This window comes from Mobula birostris, chromosome 15 (genome assembly GCF_030028105.1).
Source record: "Mobula birostris isolate sMobBir1 chromosome 15, sMobBir1.hap1, whole genome shotgun sequence".
NCBI lineage: Eukaryota > Metazoa > Chordata > Chondrichthyes > Myliobatiformes > Myliobatidae > Mobula > Mobula birostris.
This window is the reverse complement of record NC_092384.1, coordinates 5,096,815-5,116,731: the sequence shown is the minus strand read 5'-3', so window position 1 is coordinate 5,116,731 and position 19,917 is coordinate 5,096,815. Positions and strand designations below refer to the sequence as shown.

The window sequence follows — 19,917 nt, the reverse complement described above, 5'->3', positions numbered from 1 at the left end:
ATTCTCTACTTCATAACAATTACAAATCCAATGATGGCAATTATTAAATGATTTGGAACTTCATCGACATTTAAGTGGTCCATTTTAACATAAAGAGATTAGCTTTAATTGTCACTTGCACAAGTGAAGATTCAGCATATTATCTAAACATTTGACAAACTTATATATTGATTGTTTGCACCATGATCTAGTATGGAAACACCAATGCCCTTGAACATGAACGCCTACAAAAGGCAGGGGATTCAGCCCAGTCCATCACTGGTAAAGCCCTCCCCACAGTTGAACACACCTACACAGAGGCTGTCACAGGAAAGCAGCATCCGTTATCTAGAACCCCCACCACCCGGGTGACACTCTCTCCTCACTGCTTCCATCAGGGAGAAGGTACAAGTGCCCGAAGACACACACTCAGTGTGTACTAGAAACAGCTGCTTCTCTTCTATCATCAGATTTCTGAACCAACAATGAACACTACCTCACGTTTTTGTTCTCTTTTTACACGACTTATTTAAATTAATTTTCAATATATATCTCATCGTAATTTATAGTTTTTTCTGTATTACACTGTATTGGTGCTGCAAAACAACAAACTTCATGACATATGTAAGTACAGTAATAATGAACCTGGTTCTGATTCTGAAACTCCATGCACGACTGGACTACCTGAGGATTCCTCTCCAACTCCTTCAGCTCTATGTCGTCTTCCCACTGTGAAAGGGGCTATTTTGAATGTGCATTAACACCTCATTCTTGATTCTGCATTAAAGGTACAGATAGCGGGATTGATTTTGGTATCATCAAAGTTAATGACACTGTGAAACAGACCATCACCTTGAAGAACAAAGGCAAATATGAGATTGGATACAAGTACGTTGTTCTGTTTCGCCTCAAGATATAGTGTGATAATGAATAATAGAATCATAGATCAAAAGATAGTTGGTTCGTTGTAAATTGCCAAGGGTTGGTCTTCGTACTTGAAAGTCAATTATCTGCAGATACCAGAAATCTGAATCCAAAACAGAAAGTATTCAGGTCAGACAGTACTCTCCCTCCTACCAATCGTTGTGCTCACACACCCCTGATCTTCACTGTCTCAAAGTCCACTCTCCCCTCAGCCCCTCTGTCCCAGTGTCCGCTCTCCCCTCAGCCCCTCTGTCCCAGTGTCCGCTCCGCCCTCAGCCCCCCTGTCCCAGTGTCCGCTCCGCCCTCAGCCCCCCTGTCCCAGTGTCCGCTCCGCCCTGAGCCCCCCGTCCCAGTGTCCGCTCCGCCCTGAGCCCCCCTGTCCCAGTGTCCGCTCCGCCCTGAGCCCCCCTGTCCCAGTGTCTGCTCCGCCCTGAGCCCCCCTGCCCCAGTGTCCGCTCTCCCCTGAGCCCCTCTGTCCCAGTGTCCATTCTGCCCTGACCTCATTGGTCCCTGCGCCCACACCCTCTGATCCCCACCGGTCCCAGTGCCCACACATCACAGATCCCAACTGTCCCAGTGCCCACACTCCCCAGATCCTGACTGTCCCAGTGCCCACACTCCCCAGATCCCAACTGTCCCCGAGCTCACACTCCCCAGATCCCGACTGTCCCAGTGCCCACACTCCCCAGATCCCGACTGTCCCAGTGCTCACACATCCCAGATCCTGACTGTCCCAGGGTTCACACTCCCCAGATCCCGACTGTCTCCGAGCTCACTCTCCCCAGATCCCGACTGTCCCAGTGCCCACACTTCCCAGATCCCGACTGTCCCAGTGCCCGCACTCCCCAGATCCCGACTGTCCTCGGGCTCACACTCCCCAGATCCCGACTGTCCCAGTGCCCACACTCCCCAGATCCCGACTGTCCCAGTGCTCACACATCCCAGATCCCGACTGTCCCTGGGCTCACACTCCCCACATCCCAACTGTCCCAGGGTTCACACTCCCCAGATCCCACTAGTCCAAGGCCCACAATCCCCTGATCCCCATCAGTCCCAGTGCTCACACTCCCCAGATCCCAACTTTCCCAGGGTTCACACTTCCCATATCCCGACTGTTCCAGTGCCCACACTCCCCAGATTCCGACTTTCCCAGGGTTCACACTTCCCAGATCCTGACTGTCCCAGGGTTCACACTCTCCAGATCCCACTAGTACAAGGCCCACAATCCCCTGATCCCCATCAGTCCCAGTGCCCACATTTCCCTGAAACCTAATTTTCAGGAGCTATGAGGTAGCAGCTCTAGTGGTGCCATTCCTTGTTGTATTACACAGAACTCCTGAGAGTATAGACACAGTCTACTTATTCTGTCCTCACAGAATAAATTGTCCCAGCCCAGCGATCAATCTAGTGAATTGCTTTGTACTCCTCCTTACGTATGGAGAACAGAATTAAAAACAATATTCTCGGTGCAGTCTCACCAGGACCCTTTGTAATTATACATTAGTGCAGGGAAGTATATGGCCATGCACTTTGGAAGAAAGAATAAAGATATAGACTATTTTCTAAGTTAAGAATTCAGAGCTGCAAAGGAACATAGGAACCTTAGTGCAGGAATTCCTAAAAGTTAACTAGCAGGTTGAGTCAGTAGAGGCAAATGCAATATTAGCATTCATTTCCAGAACAATATAAACACAAGGATGTAATTCTGAGGCTTTATAAGGCATTGGTCAGCTTGCTTTGGGGGATTGTGAGCAGTTTTGGCTTCCCTATCTAAGAAAAGATATGCTGGCATTGGAGAGGATCCATAGCATGTTTACGAGAATAAACCCAGGAATGAAGGGGTTAATGTATGAGGAGCTCTGGGCCTGTACTCAATGGAGATTAGAAGAATGAGTGGCAAACCTTATTGAAAACATCAAATATTGAAAACCCTAGATAGAGTGGGCATGGAGAGAATGTGTCCTATAGTGTGAGAATCTAGCATCAGAATAGACGAAGATTCACCATATTGATTCCTGGGATGGCAGGAATTTCATATGATGAAAGACTGGATCAATTAGGCTTATACTCGCTGGAATTTAGAAGATTGAGGGGGGATCTTATCGAAACGTATAAAATCCTAAAGGGATTGGACTGGCTAGATGCAGGAAGATTGTTCCCGATGTTGGGGAAGTCCAGAATGAGGGGTCAGAGTTTGAGGATAAAGGGGAAACCTTTTAGGAGCGAGATTAGGAAAAACTTCTTCACACAGAGAGTGATGAATCTGTGGAATTCTCTGCCACAGGAAACAGTTGAGGCCAGTTCATTTAAGAGGGAGTTAGATATGGCCCTTGTGGCTAAAGGGATCAGGGGGTATGGAGGGAAGGCTAGTACAGGGTTCTGAGTTGGATGATCATACTGAATGGCAGTGCAGGCTCGAAGGGCCAAATGGCCTACTCCTGAACCTATTTTCTATGTTTCTATGTTTCTATCCCTTGAGAACAGAGATGAGGATTTTTTTTTTAACCAAAATGTGGTGAATCTGTGCAATTCATTGCCAGAGATGACTGTGGAGGCCAGTTCATTAGGTATACTTGAAAGCAGAGGTTGATAGTTCTTAATTAGTAAAGGTTACAGGCAGGAGAATGGGGCTGAAAAGGAAAATAAATTAGCCATGATTGAATGGCTTAATTCAGCTCCTGTGTCTTATTGTCTAATTAACTAAAATTGTTGGATCTGAAATTGACTTTGAAGGATGTGTAATTTGCCATGTTGGAGGATGAGGTGCTGTTCATTGTGTTAATGTTGGTCTTCATTGGGACAGTTTCAGACCGGGGAGCAGCACAGAGAGAGGGACAAGCAGCTGGGAACTTTGAGTCACTCCCTTGCACTCTGAGTGGAGATATTCTGCAAAGTGACTATTTGGCATTAACCGAAAAAATGTGCTACCAACTGAGTGCATCGGAAAGTGCGATTTAGTAAGAAGGAAAAAAGGTGGGGTGTGTCATCTCCCGTGATAGCATGGGAAGGTGTGTGGAAAACAATGATTATTGATGCAGATGGATAGTGAACCAGTATATTGCAGAGGAATAGTGCTTCCAAACAGCTGAAAGGATTGTTGAGCTGCTGTGTCCACTGGTAGCATTACTATGGACTCTAAGGATCCTATTGCACTCACATCAGTTTTTGACCTTTACTTTTTCATGCCATAAAAGTTATGCTTTTTCTTTTGCAGATTTCATCTACAACCGACAAAATGTGACATGCCGGATCTGAATTCTCTGTTCAGTATTCAACCAATAAAAGGCTCTCTGTCTCCCAATGATCGTGCCAGTCATATCTACATCAGCTTCCACAGCAACATCAGCACCGAGATCAAGGATGAGCCTGTTCTCCGCTGCCAGGTAAGATCAAAGTGCTTTAGAAATTTGTGCTTTTTTCCTGGTAATTCCCATTTGTTTAAGACCACAAGATAAGGAGCAGAATTAGGCCATTTAGCCCATTGAGTCTGCTCCAATCATGGCTGATTTATTCATCCTCTCAACCCCTTTCTCCCCGTAACCTTTGACACTTTTACTTATCAAGATCATATAAACTCCTCTATAAATATGCCCAATGATTCAGCCTCCACAGCTACCTGTGGCAAAGAATTCCAGATTCGCCACCCTGTGGTTGAAGAAATACCTCCTCACCTCTGTCCTAAAGGGCCATTCCTCTATTCTGAGGCTGTACCCTCTGGTCGTAGACATCCCAATACAGGAAATGTTTTCTCACGTCCACCTTAGCTAGGAATCGCCCCGCATTCTTCAAATTTCCAGAGCCCTCAAACTCTCCTCATACATTAACCCTTACATTCCCAGAATCATTCTCATGGACTTCTAGACTTCCTCTGATGCGAGCATATTTTTTCACAGATAACGATCTAAGACTGCTCACAATACTCCGGTGTGGTCTGACCAATGCCTGATAAAGCTTCATTCTTGCTTTTATATTGTATTCCTCTCAAAATGAATGCTAACATTACATTTGTCTTCCTTATAGCCAACTAAACCTGAAAGTTAACTTTATGGAATCCTGCATGAGTCCCTGTGCACCCTATGCTTTGTGTACTGTTGAGGGGAAAGTCATAGGGGATGGGTCTCTGGCACTGAGTCTGTCTCTGTGACTCAGAAGGGAAGGGGGCGAGGTGTTTTGATCGGGAATTTGTTAGTTGGGGAACAGATGGGGGATCTGTGGGGTGAGGTGTTTTGATAGGGAATTTGTTAGTTGGGGAACAGATAGGGGGTTCTGTGGGGCGAGGTGTTTTGATAGGGAATTTGTTAGGGGAACAGATAGGGGGTTCTGTGGGGTGAGGAGTTTTGATAGGGAATTTGTTAGGGGGACGGATAGGGGGTTCTGTGGGCGAGGTGTTTTTATAGGGAATTTGTTAGTTGGGGAACAGATAGGGGGTTCTGTGGGGCGAGGTGTTTTGATAGGGAATTTGTTAGGGGGACAGATAGGGGGTTCTGTGGGGTGAGGTGTTTTGATAGGGAATTTGTTAGTTGGGGAACAGATGGGGGTTCTGTGGGTGAGGTGTTTTGATAGGGAATTTGTTAGGGGGACGGATAGGGGGTTCTGTGGGGTGAGGTGTTTTGATAGGGAATTTGTTAGGGGGACGGATAGGGGGTTCTGTGGGTGAGGTGTTTTGATAGGGAATTTGTTAGGGGGACGGATAGGGGGTTCTGTGGGCGAGGTGTTTTGATAGGGAATTTGTTAGGGGGACGGATAGGGGGTTCTGTGGGGTGAGGTGTTTTGATAGGGAATTTGTTAGGGGGACGGATAGGGGGTTCTGTGGGCGAGGTGTTTTGATAGGGAATTTGTTAGGGGGACGGATAGGGGGTTCTGTGGGTGAGGTGTTTTGATAGGGAATTTGTTAGTTGGGGAACAGATGGGGGTTCTGTGGGTGAGGTGTTTTGATAGGGAATTTGTTAGTTACGGGAACGGATAGGGCGAGAATAAGATTCCCTTGGGTACGATGCCTCCCAAGTACCAGGCTCCAGGACATCTTAAATCGAGTCCTCAGCATTGTTAACTGGGAGGGTGAACATCCAGAGATTGTGGTCCATGTGAATACCAATGACATGGATAGAATGAGTGAGGAGTTTCTGTATAGGGAGTTCAGGGAGTTAGGTGCTAAGTTGAAGGGTAGGGCCTCCAGCGTTATGATCTAAGGATTGCTACCCGTGCCACGTGCTAATGAGGCCAGAAGTGGGAAGATTATACAGTTTAATACATGGCTAAGGAGTTGGTGTAGGAGGGAGGGCATAAATTTTTTGGATCATTGGGCTCTCTTCCAGGGAATGTGGAACCTATACAGAGGGGACAGTTTTCACCTGAACTGCAAGGAGACTAGTATCCTAGCGGGAAGGTTTGTTAATGCTGCATGGTGGGGTTTAAATTAGAATTACAGGGGGATGGGAACCAGAGTACCAGAACGGTTGTGGAGAGGTTGTGGAGGCAGATGTTGGTAAGAGTCAAAGTCGGAGATCAGAATCTCAGCAAGTGAGCGTGTGACACTGGATTTGCTGTTAGGGAATGAATCAGGGTAGATGACAAATTTGTGTAGGGGAACACATAGTATCCAGCGACCACAATGGTATTAATTTCAAAGTGAATATGCATAAAGATAGGTTTGGTCAGCAGGTTGAGATTCTAAATTAACGAAAGGCCATTTGTATCAGAAATGATCTGGCAAGTGTGGATTGGGACAGGTTGTTCTCTGGCACAGGTGTACTTGGAAAGTGGGAGTCCTTCAAAAACAAAATTTTGAGAGTACAAAGCTTGTATGTGCCTGTCAGAATAAAAGGTAAAGATAACAAGTGTAGGGAACCTTGGTTTTCAAGAGACATTGAGGCTCTCAGGAAGAGAAAGAAAGAGGTGCATAGCAGATATAGGCAAGTAGGAACAAATGAGGTACTTATGGAGTACTAGAAATGCTAGAGAACACTTAAGTAAATCATGAAGGCTAAAGGAAGGTATGAATTTTCTCTAGCAGACAAGGTGAAGGAGAATACCAAGGGGGTCTACAGATATGTTAAGGGTGAAAGGTGAGAAGTTTAAGGGGACATGAGGGGAAACTTCTTCACTCAGAGGATCGTGAGATTGTGGAATAAGCTGCCGGCACAAGTGGTACATGCGAGATTGATTTCAACATTTAAGGGAAGTTTGGATAGGTAAATGGATAGTAGGGATATGGAGGGCTATGGTCCCAATGTAGGTTGATGGGAGTAGGCAGTTTAAATGGCTTCAGCATGGGCTAGATCAGGCAAAGGGTCTGTTTCGGTGCCACTCTTCTCTGACTCTATGACCTCTGATTTCTGAATTTTCTTCCTGTTTAGAAAATAGTCTGCGCCTGTATTCCTTTACCAAAGTGAAAGAGCACTTCCCTGCAGTATATTCCATCTGCCACTTCTTTAATCTTTCTCTTAATCTGTCTAAGTCCTTCTGCAGTCTCCCTACTTCCTCAACACTAACTGTTGCTCCACCTATCATCTGCAAACACGGCCACAAAGCCATCGATTCCATCACCCAAATCATTGACGTATAATACGAAATAAAGCAGCCCCAACACTGACCCCTGCAGAACACCACTAGTCATCAGCAGCCAATCAGAAAAGGTCCCCTTTATTCCCACACTTTGCCTCCTGCCAGTCAGCTAATCTTCCATCCATTCTAGTACCTTTCTATAATACCAGCCTAATGTGCGGCACCTTGTCAAAGGCCTACCTGAAAATCCAAGTAAACAACATCCTTTAACTCTCCTTTGTCTATCTTGCCTGTTCTTTCCTCAAAGTAATCCAACAGATTTGTCAGGCAAGATTTCCTCTTAAGGAAATCATGCTGACTTTGGCGTATTTTATCATGTGCTTCTAAGTACCCTGAAACCTCATCCTTAATAATGGACTCTATTAATTGTAATACAACTTTAACTGTTGTATTTCTGAGAATTTTTGTGCTCGCTCCACTTCCCAATCAGACAGTTGTCTCAGTAACTAGGTAACTGACAGCAGTCCATTTGGATTTATAGATACAGTAACCTGTAAGACTAAATGAATGAGAAATGAACCATTTGTGAGTCATTTTCCCTTTATGAGCACAGGTGATTGAACCTAGCCTGGGTGAAGGAGGCGAGATCATTGCCAGTATCCCAGTGAAAATCTCCAGCCGTGCTGTCTTCAGTACCTACCAGATACTACCTGCGAGAGTGGTTAACTTTGGCATAGTGCTGATGGGTGGCCGCAGAAGTCGAACCTTCATACTTGAGAACACTGGTGAATTTGACTTCAAATACTTTATCTTCAAAATGCCTGTCATGCCATCACATCAGTCAAAGAAGAAGTAAGCAATGTTTCTACAAGTGATTCTCAGAGTGGAACTGGGTGAACATACTACCAGTTTCATCAAAAACTTCTCTGCAGTCTTTTCTGAACTCCAGTGGGAGTCTCTGTCTTATAAGGTGTCACAACTAGTTTTGGTGGCTATATATTTAGATGATGATCCTGGCTGGGATTCTCTAATCATCCGCTAGTGATTCCTATGTCCCAAAATTGGCAGCAGATTAGCAAAGAGACCTAGACCTTGGTTCAGTTTCTGTCACATTTTCAGATGCAATTATCAGTTCTACCCGACCATTTCTGGATGAAATCACACCTACTGTGAACAAAAAAATTCAAGCTGCTGATGAAACTTAGTGGGTCAGGCAGTGTCCATGGAGTCAGTGGGATGGCTGATGTTTCTGGTTGAGACTGCATCCGAACTGAGAGTACAGAGAGGGGATGGCTGGTGTAAAGAGGTGAGAGAGAGGAGTGAAACAGGTTGGTAGGTGATAGGTGGATGCATGCGAGGTGAGGGATGAACGGCAGGTGGAATCAAGTTGGGGTGGGAATGGGGGGACAAAGTTTGGGTGGTGATTAGTGGAACCAGATGACATGCAGGATGCTGGGCAGATGGAGCCAGTATGGGGGTTATGGAGGGAATTTAAGTGACAGGAAGGTGATAGGAACTGGATGGCAGCAGATAGGAAGTGTAGGCAAGGGGAAAATAAACCCAGGTGCTGTTGGTAATTCTCTGCACAATCGATCCTAATGCGCCTGGTCCTTGTAGGCTTAATGACAGTATTACACATGCACCACCTATTTCCTCTACCAACACAAGAAAAGCATATATAGAATTGTACAAAAAGAACACAATTAAGGCAAGAAAACCAGAGTCTGTTGTGGTGTAAAGTGGTTGCAAATGATCATTATGTCACTATCCTGAAGAGGTAATTAGGGTTGTACTGGTTGGTTCAAGCTCAGGGTGGGTGTAGGGGGTTTGTCCACACTGCTGGTCATTTGCCTTAGCCAGCACTGGCTGGAAGAATGGATTCCTCTACTTCCCTGATTCTTACGTTCACTATCCACAGGCCCAATATGTACAAATTGTTCCTCATGCTTGACAAAATACACCTGATGGCCCAAGAGCCTTGCATGAAACAGGAGCTGAGTTTAACTATCACCTCTGGAGTGAACTCTGCTCTTTCTATTACAGTGAGCTTGTGACCAATAGTTCCTAGCAATGTGCATGATGTTATGCAAAGAGGACTTGGTCAGTGTAAGAAGAACTCTGCCACCTTCATCAATGTGACACTTCTCTGGGTCCCACAACAACCACCCACTGCTTCTCTGAAGCAGAGTGTAAAACAGGCTCATCTCAATGTCATTAGGAACATTAGCTTATTCCAACCAGCTTGAATCTCATAAGCCATTGCCCAAGCCTTTAACTGTTTACAGTGCACTCCTGGTACTGAGAGAAAGAAAACCTGTTCTACTTATTTTCTCATCATAACAACTGCATTGAACGTACAGCATTAAAACAAGAGTCAGTCTATGTCCATGCCAGGATTTGTGCTGTTGCCCAATAACAAGAGTTCAGAGGCCTGGGAAGAGAACAGGGGATGGTGTTAGGAGAGTAATAATGTCATACAGCTTGACAAGCACAGCCGGAAAAGGTGGTGGAAAGTTATGTGGAAAAGCAACAAATAGAAATAAAATTGCTGAGCCAAGAGTAAAGAGCAGCAAAGTAAAACTAAATGGTATTATCAGAACAGGCCTGAACTCAACGGAGAATTATTTACAACAATGTTTGGATGTATGGTGTGATGCAAACCTTTTTTCACTTTTCTGGGTTACAGTATCAGTGCCTTAAAGTTTGGAAAGGCCAATGACAGATCAAGTTCAGTGCGATCCGATGGAGTGCAGAAACAGAAAGAACAAACGGCTCAGGTAGGTCAATGCCCAGTGCCGAGGATCCAGTTTCACATTGCTGGGGAAAGTATTTGCCATACTTGTACTTGAGGCCCTGATTTTGGCACAGAAACAGAAAATACTGGAAACCCATACAAGGCAGGGACACCCTGAAAGTGAACGGAACAGGTTTTGGGAGCTGGCCTTTTATGGAAAACATGTGAACTGCACTTAAAATGGGATAGCAGAAAGGGAGGATCTGGGTGAGTGAACCCCTGCCAGTGCTCACAAATGTAAGGCTAGGAGGGACCTGGGTCCAGCTGTCAGCAGGAATGGGACTATAGGTCTATGGGAGCAGCGGGCAGAATTCATTCTGAAGAGAAGCTTGCAAGCAGATAAAAAAGAAAGAATGTGGTTGTGGCAGAGCTGAACCCGATGAAATCATTCTGAGGGGCAACAGTCAAGGGGTGCAGCAGGGAGCTCGGATGACTCTTGGTTTAGTTTTCCTTGGCTCTGAATTGGCAGCATTTGGACAGCTGATCATTTTCAGTAAGTTAACGTGGCAAAATCCATCCTGGAATTAATCTTGCCACTCTGTCCTGCTGCAGATTCGACCACTTAAGTCATCTGACTTCAATATTTTACATTTTCAAGTATCGGTGCTCCTTACAGCATTTCTACTTCAGATTTTATCAGCGAAGGATGTACTTATTCAACAGCAGCTCTCATAGATTCCCTGTACTGTTCAATACAGAGATTCAGTCATGAGGTGACCAAGATTGGGACCGGTGTTCATTGAAAACTAGGTAGAATAAATCAGATTTTGAACAACACAAAAACAGGTCTTTTGGCTCTATTGTTCATACTGACCAAAGTGCCTTCTGAATTGAGTGCCATTTGCCTGTATTTGGATCATATCCCTCTAAACTCTTCCTATCCATGTGCCTGTTCAACATCACAAAGCGTAGGGGTCCTAGAACAAACCCCTGTGGAATGCCATTAGTCGCGGACTTCCAGGCAGAATACATCCATTTACAACCACCGTCTGCCTTCTGAGGTGTAGCTAATTCTAAGTGTACTCAGCCAAGTTTTCCTGGCTCCTATGCTTTCTGAATTTCTCAGTGAGTTTACCATGGGGAACACTGGCAAACACCTCACGCCATATCCACCACATCCATCACTCAACCTTCTTTAATTTGTTTTGTCACTTCCCCAAAAAAGTCAGTCAGACTTGTGAGGCATGACCTGTCCCTCATAAAGCCATCTCTATGCTTTTCCAAATGCTCATAAATCCTGTCTCTAAGAATCCTATCCAATATTCTGCTTACTCTGTCTTATGACAGAATATGCTGACCTCAGATGAAGAGAATGAGAAATGAAATTTGATATTCTGTAAGTGCTTGATGGGGTAGCTATGAGAATGTTGCTGAACTCAGACGTCAAAGGAAGATTCAGGTGTTTGTTCAGGACTGCGACAAGGAGGAGTTTCTGCTCCCTAAGGGTTGTGAATCTTTCGGATTCTTTACCCCAGAGGGATGGGGATGTTAAATCCTTAAGTATGTTCAGGGCTAAGATGAATGAATTTTTGTAAAGGAAATATGGCAGGAAAAAGGATAAAGATCAGATCAGCCATAATTTTATTGATTGTTGGAATAGGTGCACCCTACTCCTGCTCTTATTGCTAATGTTCTTGTCCCTACACGGTCCACCACCTTCAGTTGTAAATGTGTTATTTACACTTGCAGTTAAATGGGAACACTTCTGTTCACTCACTGCACATGGCAACACATCACCATTCTTTCACTGCAATGCCTCGACCTCCTAGGCCATTGTGATTGTACCTTCACCTAATCTCCTGCACCGGTTTAAGTCATAGAGTCACACAGCATGGAAGCAGGTCTTTCAGCCCAACCCACCGAAGCCAGCCAAGTTGCCTTTCTGAGCTAGTGCTATTTGCTTGAGACTGACCCATATCCCTCTGAACTTTCCTGCCCACGTACTTCTTTTAAGCATCACAATTGTACCCACTTTACCACCACATCTGGCAACATACCATATACTCAACACATCCTCTGGCAACTTGTTCCCTATAGTCACCACCCTCCTGCCTTAAGCTTATGACTCAGCATGGGCTCAAATTTAGAGAAATGGTATGAAAACAAGGATGCACATATCCTTGAGATGAACAGTTTGAACATTGTTGTGAGGCAATTGTGTGCTTTATTCTCAGTTTCTGTTTTGCCTTCCAGGCACGTTTGACTGTTGGAATGTTCACTGTCTTCCCTGGTTATGGTGTGGTTTCTCCTGGAGTCCAGCAGGCCGTCACAGTGGAGTGCTCTGGAGATCAGATTGGGAAACATGAAGAGATCTTGGGTATTGACGTTATTGACCGGAATCCAAAAGACAATCCCTCTGGTATTCCTTACTGGTTGGTCATCGAATGCTGTGCACCAAGTACGTTCAGACACAACAAAGCTCAGCAACAAACTATAATATCTTACATTTATGGGGAATCAAATGAAATTAAATATTTAAGTCTATAAAGAGATATCATGACAGATTCTCAAAAGGTTAAAAATAATCACAGTACAAATAAAGTGTTCCAGCTGCAGAGAAAAGGCAGTGTGATAGGCAATATGGTGTAAGGTCACAATGAGGAAGATTGTGAGGTCAAGAGTCCATCAAGAGTCTGATAACAGCGGGATAGAAGCTGTCCTTGAGCCTGGTGGTACACACTTTCAGAATTTTATATCTTCTACCTGACTGGAGAGGGAAGAAAAGAGAATGCTTGAGATGGGCAGGGTCTTTGATTATGCTGACTACTTCACTGAGACAGCGAGAAGTGTAGAGACAGGTGACAGGCTATGGAGGGGGGGCTGCTTTCTGTAATGTGTTCACAATTTTCATATCTTTTAAGCAGTGTCTTGGAGAATGAAGGAGATTGAGAGGTGTTAGGAGAAAAGTTGAGAGCTTAGATCTTACATAGCTGAGAGCACAGAACCTGTGGTCAATGTAGAAAGTTGGCACGCACAGAGATCTAGGACTGAAGCAGCAGAGTCTATGAAGTATCAAGCTTCCTACCCTGGCCCAATGAACGCTGCTGGTAATAGTCCACCATCTACAAAGCTTATGTCAGGAGTGTGAAGGAATATTCTCCACTTAATTGGATCAGTGCAGCTTCAACAAGAAGCTTGAATTGTACAGCTCAGCACAGTACAGAACATAGTAGCTCTTTTGCTAGAGCATTCCATTCACAATCACTCAGTCCACCACGGACACACCGTGGCAGCAGTTTGTTCCATCTACAGGATGTTCAGCAACAACACACTAAGCCAGCAAGTTCCAAACCCTCCATTTTATCAGCAAAGTGAACAAGGGCAGTAAAAGCATGGAACACCACTACACTAAAAAAAGGTATTTAATAAGGTAAACCACTATAGGAAGTGTTATGTACCCCGTAACTGGGTTGCCAAACCAGCAGAAATGGACCGCTCGTTGGAGTCTGGATTACTAGGAACTAATAAAGCTTTATTAAAGAAATAAGTAACACAGTACTCTAATCGTAAAGATATAAATGTGACAGGTTAGCAATGATAATACACACATGTACATAGAACTAGAGTAATAGGAATCAACCAAGTGCTATCGCAGTCTAGGGGTAAAATGATCAGTCTTAAGTGACACAGAGTTCAGTTCAGCTTAGTGCAGTTCGCAGTAATCGCTGTTGTGCTGTTGGAGAGAGAGAGAGAGGGGAATGCAAATTTGATTCAAGCAGACCTTTGATGTTCTTCGCAGTTGGCTTTCGGGCGGACCCTTTTATGTCTTCTATCCGCTTTCGGGTGGACCCTTTTATGTCTTCTATCCTGCTGTGGTCACCGACTGTGACCCCTCCGTTCCGGATACGACCATTCTTCCGTGGTGAACCTGGCACCCAGGCAAAGGCGGACACACACACCAGGTTCCCACTGATCGTACCTTTTCACCCTGTGAGTCTATGGTCGATTCCCGCGAACCGGACCTGCAAACTCCCACCAACTTGTGGGGGCACACCGTTCTTCCAGGGTCTCGTTATCTCATGATCTCATGGTGTGTGTCATACCTTAGCGAACCTGTTCTTTTTACCCCCCTGCTGGGGTATCGCCTGTCCATCAAACTTCAAACAGTTCAGGTTCAAAATAACCAGTCTGTCAATATTCTGAATTGTGTTTCTTTTCCGTTATTTCTCTCTCCTCTCTCATTAACATTTTGAACGTTTCTCCATTGTCTCCCTTATCTCTCTCATTAGCATCAATCATCTGATAACCTGGTTTGGCGTCACATCCTTAACCCTTCAAAGGATTTTTGCTGGGGTAAAAATTATGGGCGTGAATATATTATTAGATACACATTAATATACAGGATCATTAGCTATTCCGCTAATACAGAGAACTTAAAGTTTTCAACACCTTGACAGACAGTCAGCAATCTCATTGTCCATTCCTTTTATATGTTTTATTTTAATATCAAATTCCTGTAAGACCAGGCTCCAACTTAGCAACCTTTTGTTTTTATCCTTCATAGTGGCCAAAAGCACTAATGGGTTGTGATCAGTGTAAATTATCAGTGGTTTCCGTGCCGGACAAATATAACAAAGGTCGTCCCACACAAACTTCGCATTCTTTCGCAAAAGCTTAGTAAGAGGGAGGGTAATATCCGCAAAGTTTTTGCAAAACTTCCGATAGTACCCCACCATCCCCAAGAACCTTCTCAGGGCTCTCTTGTCTGTCGGGGTGGGGACTTCAGAGATAGCCTGCACCTTAGCCTGCATCGGCGCCAGCTGCCCCTGTCCTACCACAAATCCCAGATAAGTGACCTTCGCGTGGCCGAATTCACTTTTTTGCGGGGTTCACTGTCAGGTTGGCTTCAGACAGCCATTTAAAGAGTTCCTCTACTGCCACAATGTGCTCCTCCCACGTGTCACTCCAGACCACTAAATCGTCAATATATGCTTCTGCGTTCTTTAGCCCTTTTGTCACTGAATTAATCATCGTATAGGGGTGTTCTTTACTAGGCTGACCTAATGTGACAACAATACCATGTACCGGCTCGTTGCATCGCCTTGGGACATCTGGACATACGTCTGCGTCCGGTTAATTAGCTTTCTCAGCGGCTCGCTCTGTTCGGGGGTTAAGGGAGAGACCTTATCAGCAAATTTGGCCAAAACAGTAGAGTTCTCCCATCTGGTCGGCACCATATCAGGTGGCACCCTAGCCTCGTTAATTTTCGTGATAACACCGACTAGGTCTGCTTGCTTATTGTGGCAAGCTGTTAGCATATCAATAGACTGTAACTGTGTCGGCTCATGTCTACAATACTCAATAATATCCTCCCTCATGCTTGGCCAGTAAAACTCTTTCATAATTCTATCGACTATCTTCCTCACCCCAAAATGTCCACCGAGGGGTATCTTGTGAGCCAGGTTAAAAATCTCGTTCCTATAAATTTTCGGCCCTACCACCTGGTGCACCACCCCCCTGCGGGCACGGTGCTTGGTCTCCATTTCCTCATTAGTACTCCCTCCTTCACCGACACTAATCCGGCCGAAATAAACTTCTCGCACCCTTCCTGAACTCTATCAGACCTCTTCTCCCCTAGTGATTTGTTTGCCCGCTCAATACAGCCAGTCGGAATCATCGTTTTTCCTTTTCCCGTCTCCTTCTTTGGGGCAAAACACCTGGACGCAATGTGACTGGCTTTCCCACAATTATAGCATACGACCCAGGAGACTTCCTACCAAACTGCTTCCTGTCTTCCTTATCCTCATCACCAGTCCCTGGCTTCCTTTCTGGCTTTTCCGGTGGACTCTCTCCGCCCTCTCGACTACCCATCTGGTAGCTTTTCCTCAAGGTAAACTTCGCTTTGTGTGTTAACGTGTACTCATCCGCTAACTTAGCAGTTGCGGGTAAGGTTTCTGCCTCTTTCTTATCTAGATTGGGCCTCATACCTTCAGGGACACAACTTTTAAACTGTTCAATCAGTATTAGCTGTAGCAGTCTGTCATAGTCCCCATTGACCCCTTTGGAGGCGCACCAACGCTCACAATACACCTGCATCTCACGGGCAGACTCTAAATACGTGCAGCCCCACTGCTTCCTCACATTCCGGAACCTCTGCCGGTATGCCTCTGGGACCAATTTATAAATCCTGAGTATCACCTCTTTCACCACATCATACCTCTGGGTATCTTCTGCGGACAATGCCGAGTAAGCTTGCTGAGCCTTCCCTTTAAGTACGCTCTGAAGCAAAAGAGCCCACTTATCCCTCGGCCAGTCCTGACTTGCAGCGACTTTTTCAAAATGTAGAAAGTACCGATCAACATCGGCCTCCTCAAATGGGGGAACCAGCCTAACCTCCTGGGTCGCCCTGAACCCTCCACCTTGGTTCAGCATGGGGCTCTACGCTAGCATCATCCTTAACTTCTCCAGCTCAAATTCCCTTTTCCCCTGTTTCTTTCTCTCTTCTCGTTCTAACTGCCTGTCCCTCTCTTCTCGCTCTAACTGTTTTACCCGGAACTCATACTCGAGTCTCAATTTTTCCATCTGCAGCTGTACTGCTTCTCCACCAGTTTGCCCATAGATACCACCTCCAGCTCCCCTTGGGGAAACACACCTTTAGATACATAATGCTCAGTGATAGCTCTGTGCATCTCCGCTCTCCTCATTGTCGACTTCCCCTTAAAAAGATTCAACCGTTTGGCAACAGTCGCCAATTCTGATTTCCTGGCATCCTCTAATGCCTCCAAGGTTGGCGCCTTTAGAAATTCCTCAATCTCCATTTCTGCTGTTTGCCCTTTCTTTCTTTTGGGAATTTTAACCCAATCAATTTACCCAGTCCCAAATTTGGCGTTCAAAATCACGGACGAGATCCCCACTTATGTTACGTACCCCATAACTGGGTTGCCAAACCAGCAGAAATGGACCGCTAGTTGGAGTCTGGATTACTAGGGACTAATAAAATTTTATTAAAGAAATAAGTAACACAGTACTCTAATCGTAAGGATATAATTGTGACAGGTTAGCAATGATAATACACACGTACATAGAACTAGGGTAATAGGAATCAACCAAGCTCTATGGCAGTCTAGGGGTAAAATGATCAGTCTTAAGTGACGCAGAGTTCAGTTCAGCTGAGTACAGTTCGCAGTAATCGCTGTTGTGGTGTTGTGGGGGGGGGAATGCAAATTTGATTCAGGCAGACCTTTGCTTTTCACAGGTGGTCTCAGGCGGACCCTTTTATGTCTTCTATCCTGCTGTGGTCACTGACTGTGACCCCTCCATTCCGGATACGACCGTTCTTCTGCGGTGAACCCGGCTCCCAGGCAAGGACAGACACACACACCAGGTTCCCACCGATCGTACCTTTTCACCCTGTGAGTCTATGGTCGGTTCCCGCGAACCAGACCTCCAAACTTCCACCAACTTGTGGGGGCACACCGCTCTTCCAGGGTCTCGTTATCTCGTGGTGTCATGGTGTGTCCCGTGCCTTAGCAAACCTGTTCTTCTTATCCCCCTGCTGGGGTATCGCCTGTCCATCAAACTTCAAACAGTTCAGGTTCAAAGCAACCGGTCTGTCAATATTCTGAATTGTGTTTCTTTTCTGTTATTTCTCTCTCCTCTCTCATTAACATTTTGAACGTTTCTCCATTGTCTTCCTTATCTCTCTCATTAGCATCAATGGTCTGAAACTTGGTTTGGCGTCACAAGAGTTAGGTTTTACGGTATCCAGGGTGATTGGGGACAGACTTGGCCTGATGGAAAGAAGCTGAAGGTGATGGTGGAAGTTCGTTTCTTGGGTTGGAAGCCCATGACTAGTGGTGCTCCTCAGGGCCTGGTGTTGGGCCCAGTGCTATTTGTTGTCTGTATCAATAAATTTGATGAGAACATACAAGACATAGTTAACAGGTTTGCTGGTGACTGTAAAATAAAATGGTGCTAGCAAGTTTGTGAACCTTGTAGAATTTTCTGTTTCTGCATAAGTGTGACTTAAAATGTGATCAGATCTTCACACAAGTCCTAAAACTTAAGATAAAGAGAACTCAAATTAAATAATTAACATAAAAGAATTATAGTTGTTTATTTATCGAGAAAAATGATCCAATATTACATGTATTTTTGGAAAAAGTATGTGAACCTTTGCTTTCAGTAACTGGTGTGACTCCCTTGTACAGCAGTAACTTCAACCAAACATTTCTGGTAACTGTTGATCAGTCTTGTACATTGACTTGAAAAATTTTAGGCCATTCCTCCTTACAAAACTGCTACAACTCTGGAATGTTGGTGGGCTTCTTTGCATGAACTGCTTGCTTCAGATCCTTCCTTCTATAGGATTAAGGTAAGGACTTTAGCTTGGCTATTCCAAAACACAAATTTTCTTAGTTTTAAACCATTCACTTGATTTACTCTTGTCTTTGGGATCATTGTCTTGTTGCATTATCCAACTTCTATTAAGCTTCAGGCGATGGACTGCTACCCTGACATACTCCTCCAAATTGTCTTGATACAATGTTGAATTCATTGTTCCTTCAATGATTGCAAGCTCTCCAGGCCCCGAGGCAGCAAAGCAGCCTCAAACCATGATACCCCTTCCATCATGCTTCACTGCTGGGGTGAGGTTTTGATGTTGGTGTGCAGTGTCCTTTTCCCTCCAAACATAGCAATGTGCATTTCCGCCAAAATATTCAACTTTTGTCTCATCTGTCCACAGAAAGTTGTCCCAGAAGCACTATAGAACATCCAGGTGACCTTTTACAAACTTGAGACGAGCAACAATGTTTTTTTTTGGACTTTTTTAATGTTTTCTTCCATGAGCACCATTCTTGTTCAGTGTTTTTCTTGTAGTGGACACATGTACAGAGAATCCAACAAGTTCTAGAGATTTCTGCAGGTCTTTTGCTGTCACCCTTGGATTTTTTTTTATCTCCTTCAACATTGCACATTGTGCTCTTAGTGATCTTTGCAGGATGCCCACTCCTAGGGAGAGTAGCCACGGTACTGTGTTTTCTCCATTTGTAGACAGCTTCTCTTCCTGTGAACTGATGAGCACCCAGGTCTTTAGAAATGCTTTTGTAGCCTTTTCCAGCTTTGTGCATCTCTACAATTCTTCTAAAGTCCTCTGAAAGTTGTTTTGATTGAGGCATGGCGCACATAAACAGATCTTTCTTGTGAAGAGCAGGCTTTGTCAGTAAACTGACTTTGTGTGTCATTTTTTTATAGGGTAGGGTACCTCTTCAACCCACACCTCCAATCTCATCTCATCGTTTGGAACACCTCACTCCAAATAGCTTTTGGAGAAGGCATTACCCCAGAGGTTCACATACTTTTTCCAACAAATATATGTAATATTGGCCCATTTTTCTCATTAAATGAACAAGTTTCATAGTTTTTAAGTTATTTATTTAATTGAGTTCTTTTTATCTAGTTTTACAACTTATATGAAGATCTGATCACATTATGGGTCATAGTTATGCAGAAATAGAGAAAATTCTACAGGTTCTAAAAACTTTCTATCACCGCTCCTGGTGGATGTCAGTGACAGTGAAGATGGTTATCGGGTTTTACAGAAGGACCTTGATCAACTGGGTAAGTGGGCCAAGGAATGACCAATGGAGTTTAATTTGGGGTGTTGCATTTTGGGAAGACTAATGAGGGTAGGATTTTCACAGTTAATGGCAAGGCCCTGGGGAGTATTATAGAACGAACAAACCAAGGAGTACAAGAATATGCTTCCTTGGAAG

The 19,917-nt window shown here is 44.7% G+C and overlaps 1 protein-coding gene across 8 annotated transcripts in view; it reads left to right on the top strand.

Moving 5' to 3' along the window:
- hydin (HYDIN axonemal central pair apparatus protein) overlaps nucleotides 1-19,917 on the top strand; it is a 981,559-nt gene that overhangs the window by 747,751 nt on the left and 213,891 nt on the right. For all 8 annotated transcript variants that reach the window (XM_072279252.1, XM_072279251.1, XM_072279249.1 and 5 more), the window contains 5 exons: nucleotides 768-867; nucleotides 4,118-4,286; nucleotides 8,021-8,259; nucleotides 10,094-10,184; nucleotides 12,395-12,599. In XM_072279252.1, coding sequence (XP_072135353.1) covers nucleotides 768-867; nucleotides 4,118-4,286; nucleotides 8,021-8,259; nucleotides 10,094-10,184; nucleotides 12,395-12,599 — 804 coding nt within the window. The remainder of the gene's footprint in view (nucleotides 1-767; nucleotides 868-4,117; nucleotides 4,287-8,020; nucleotides 8,260-10,093; nucleotides 10,185-12,394; nucleotides 12,600-19,917) is intronic.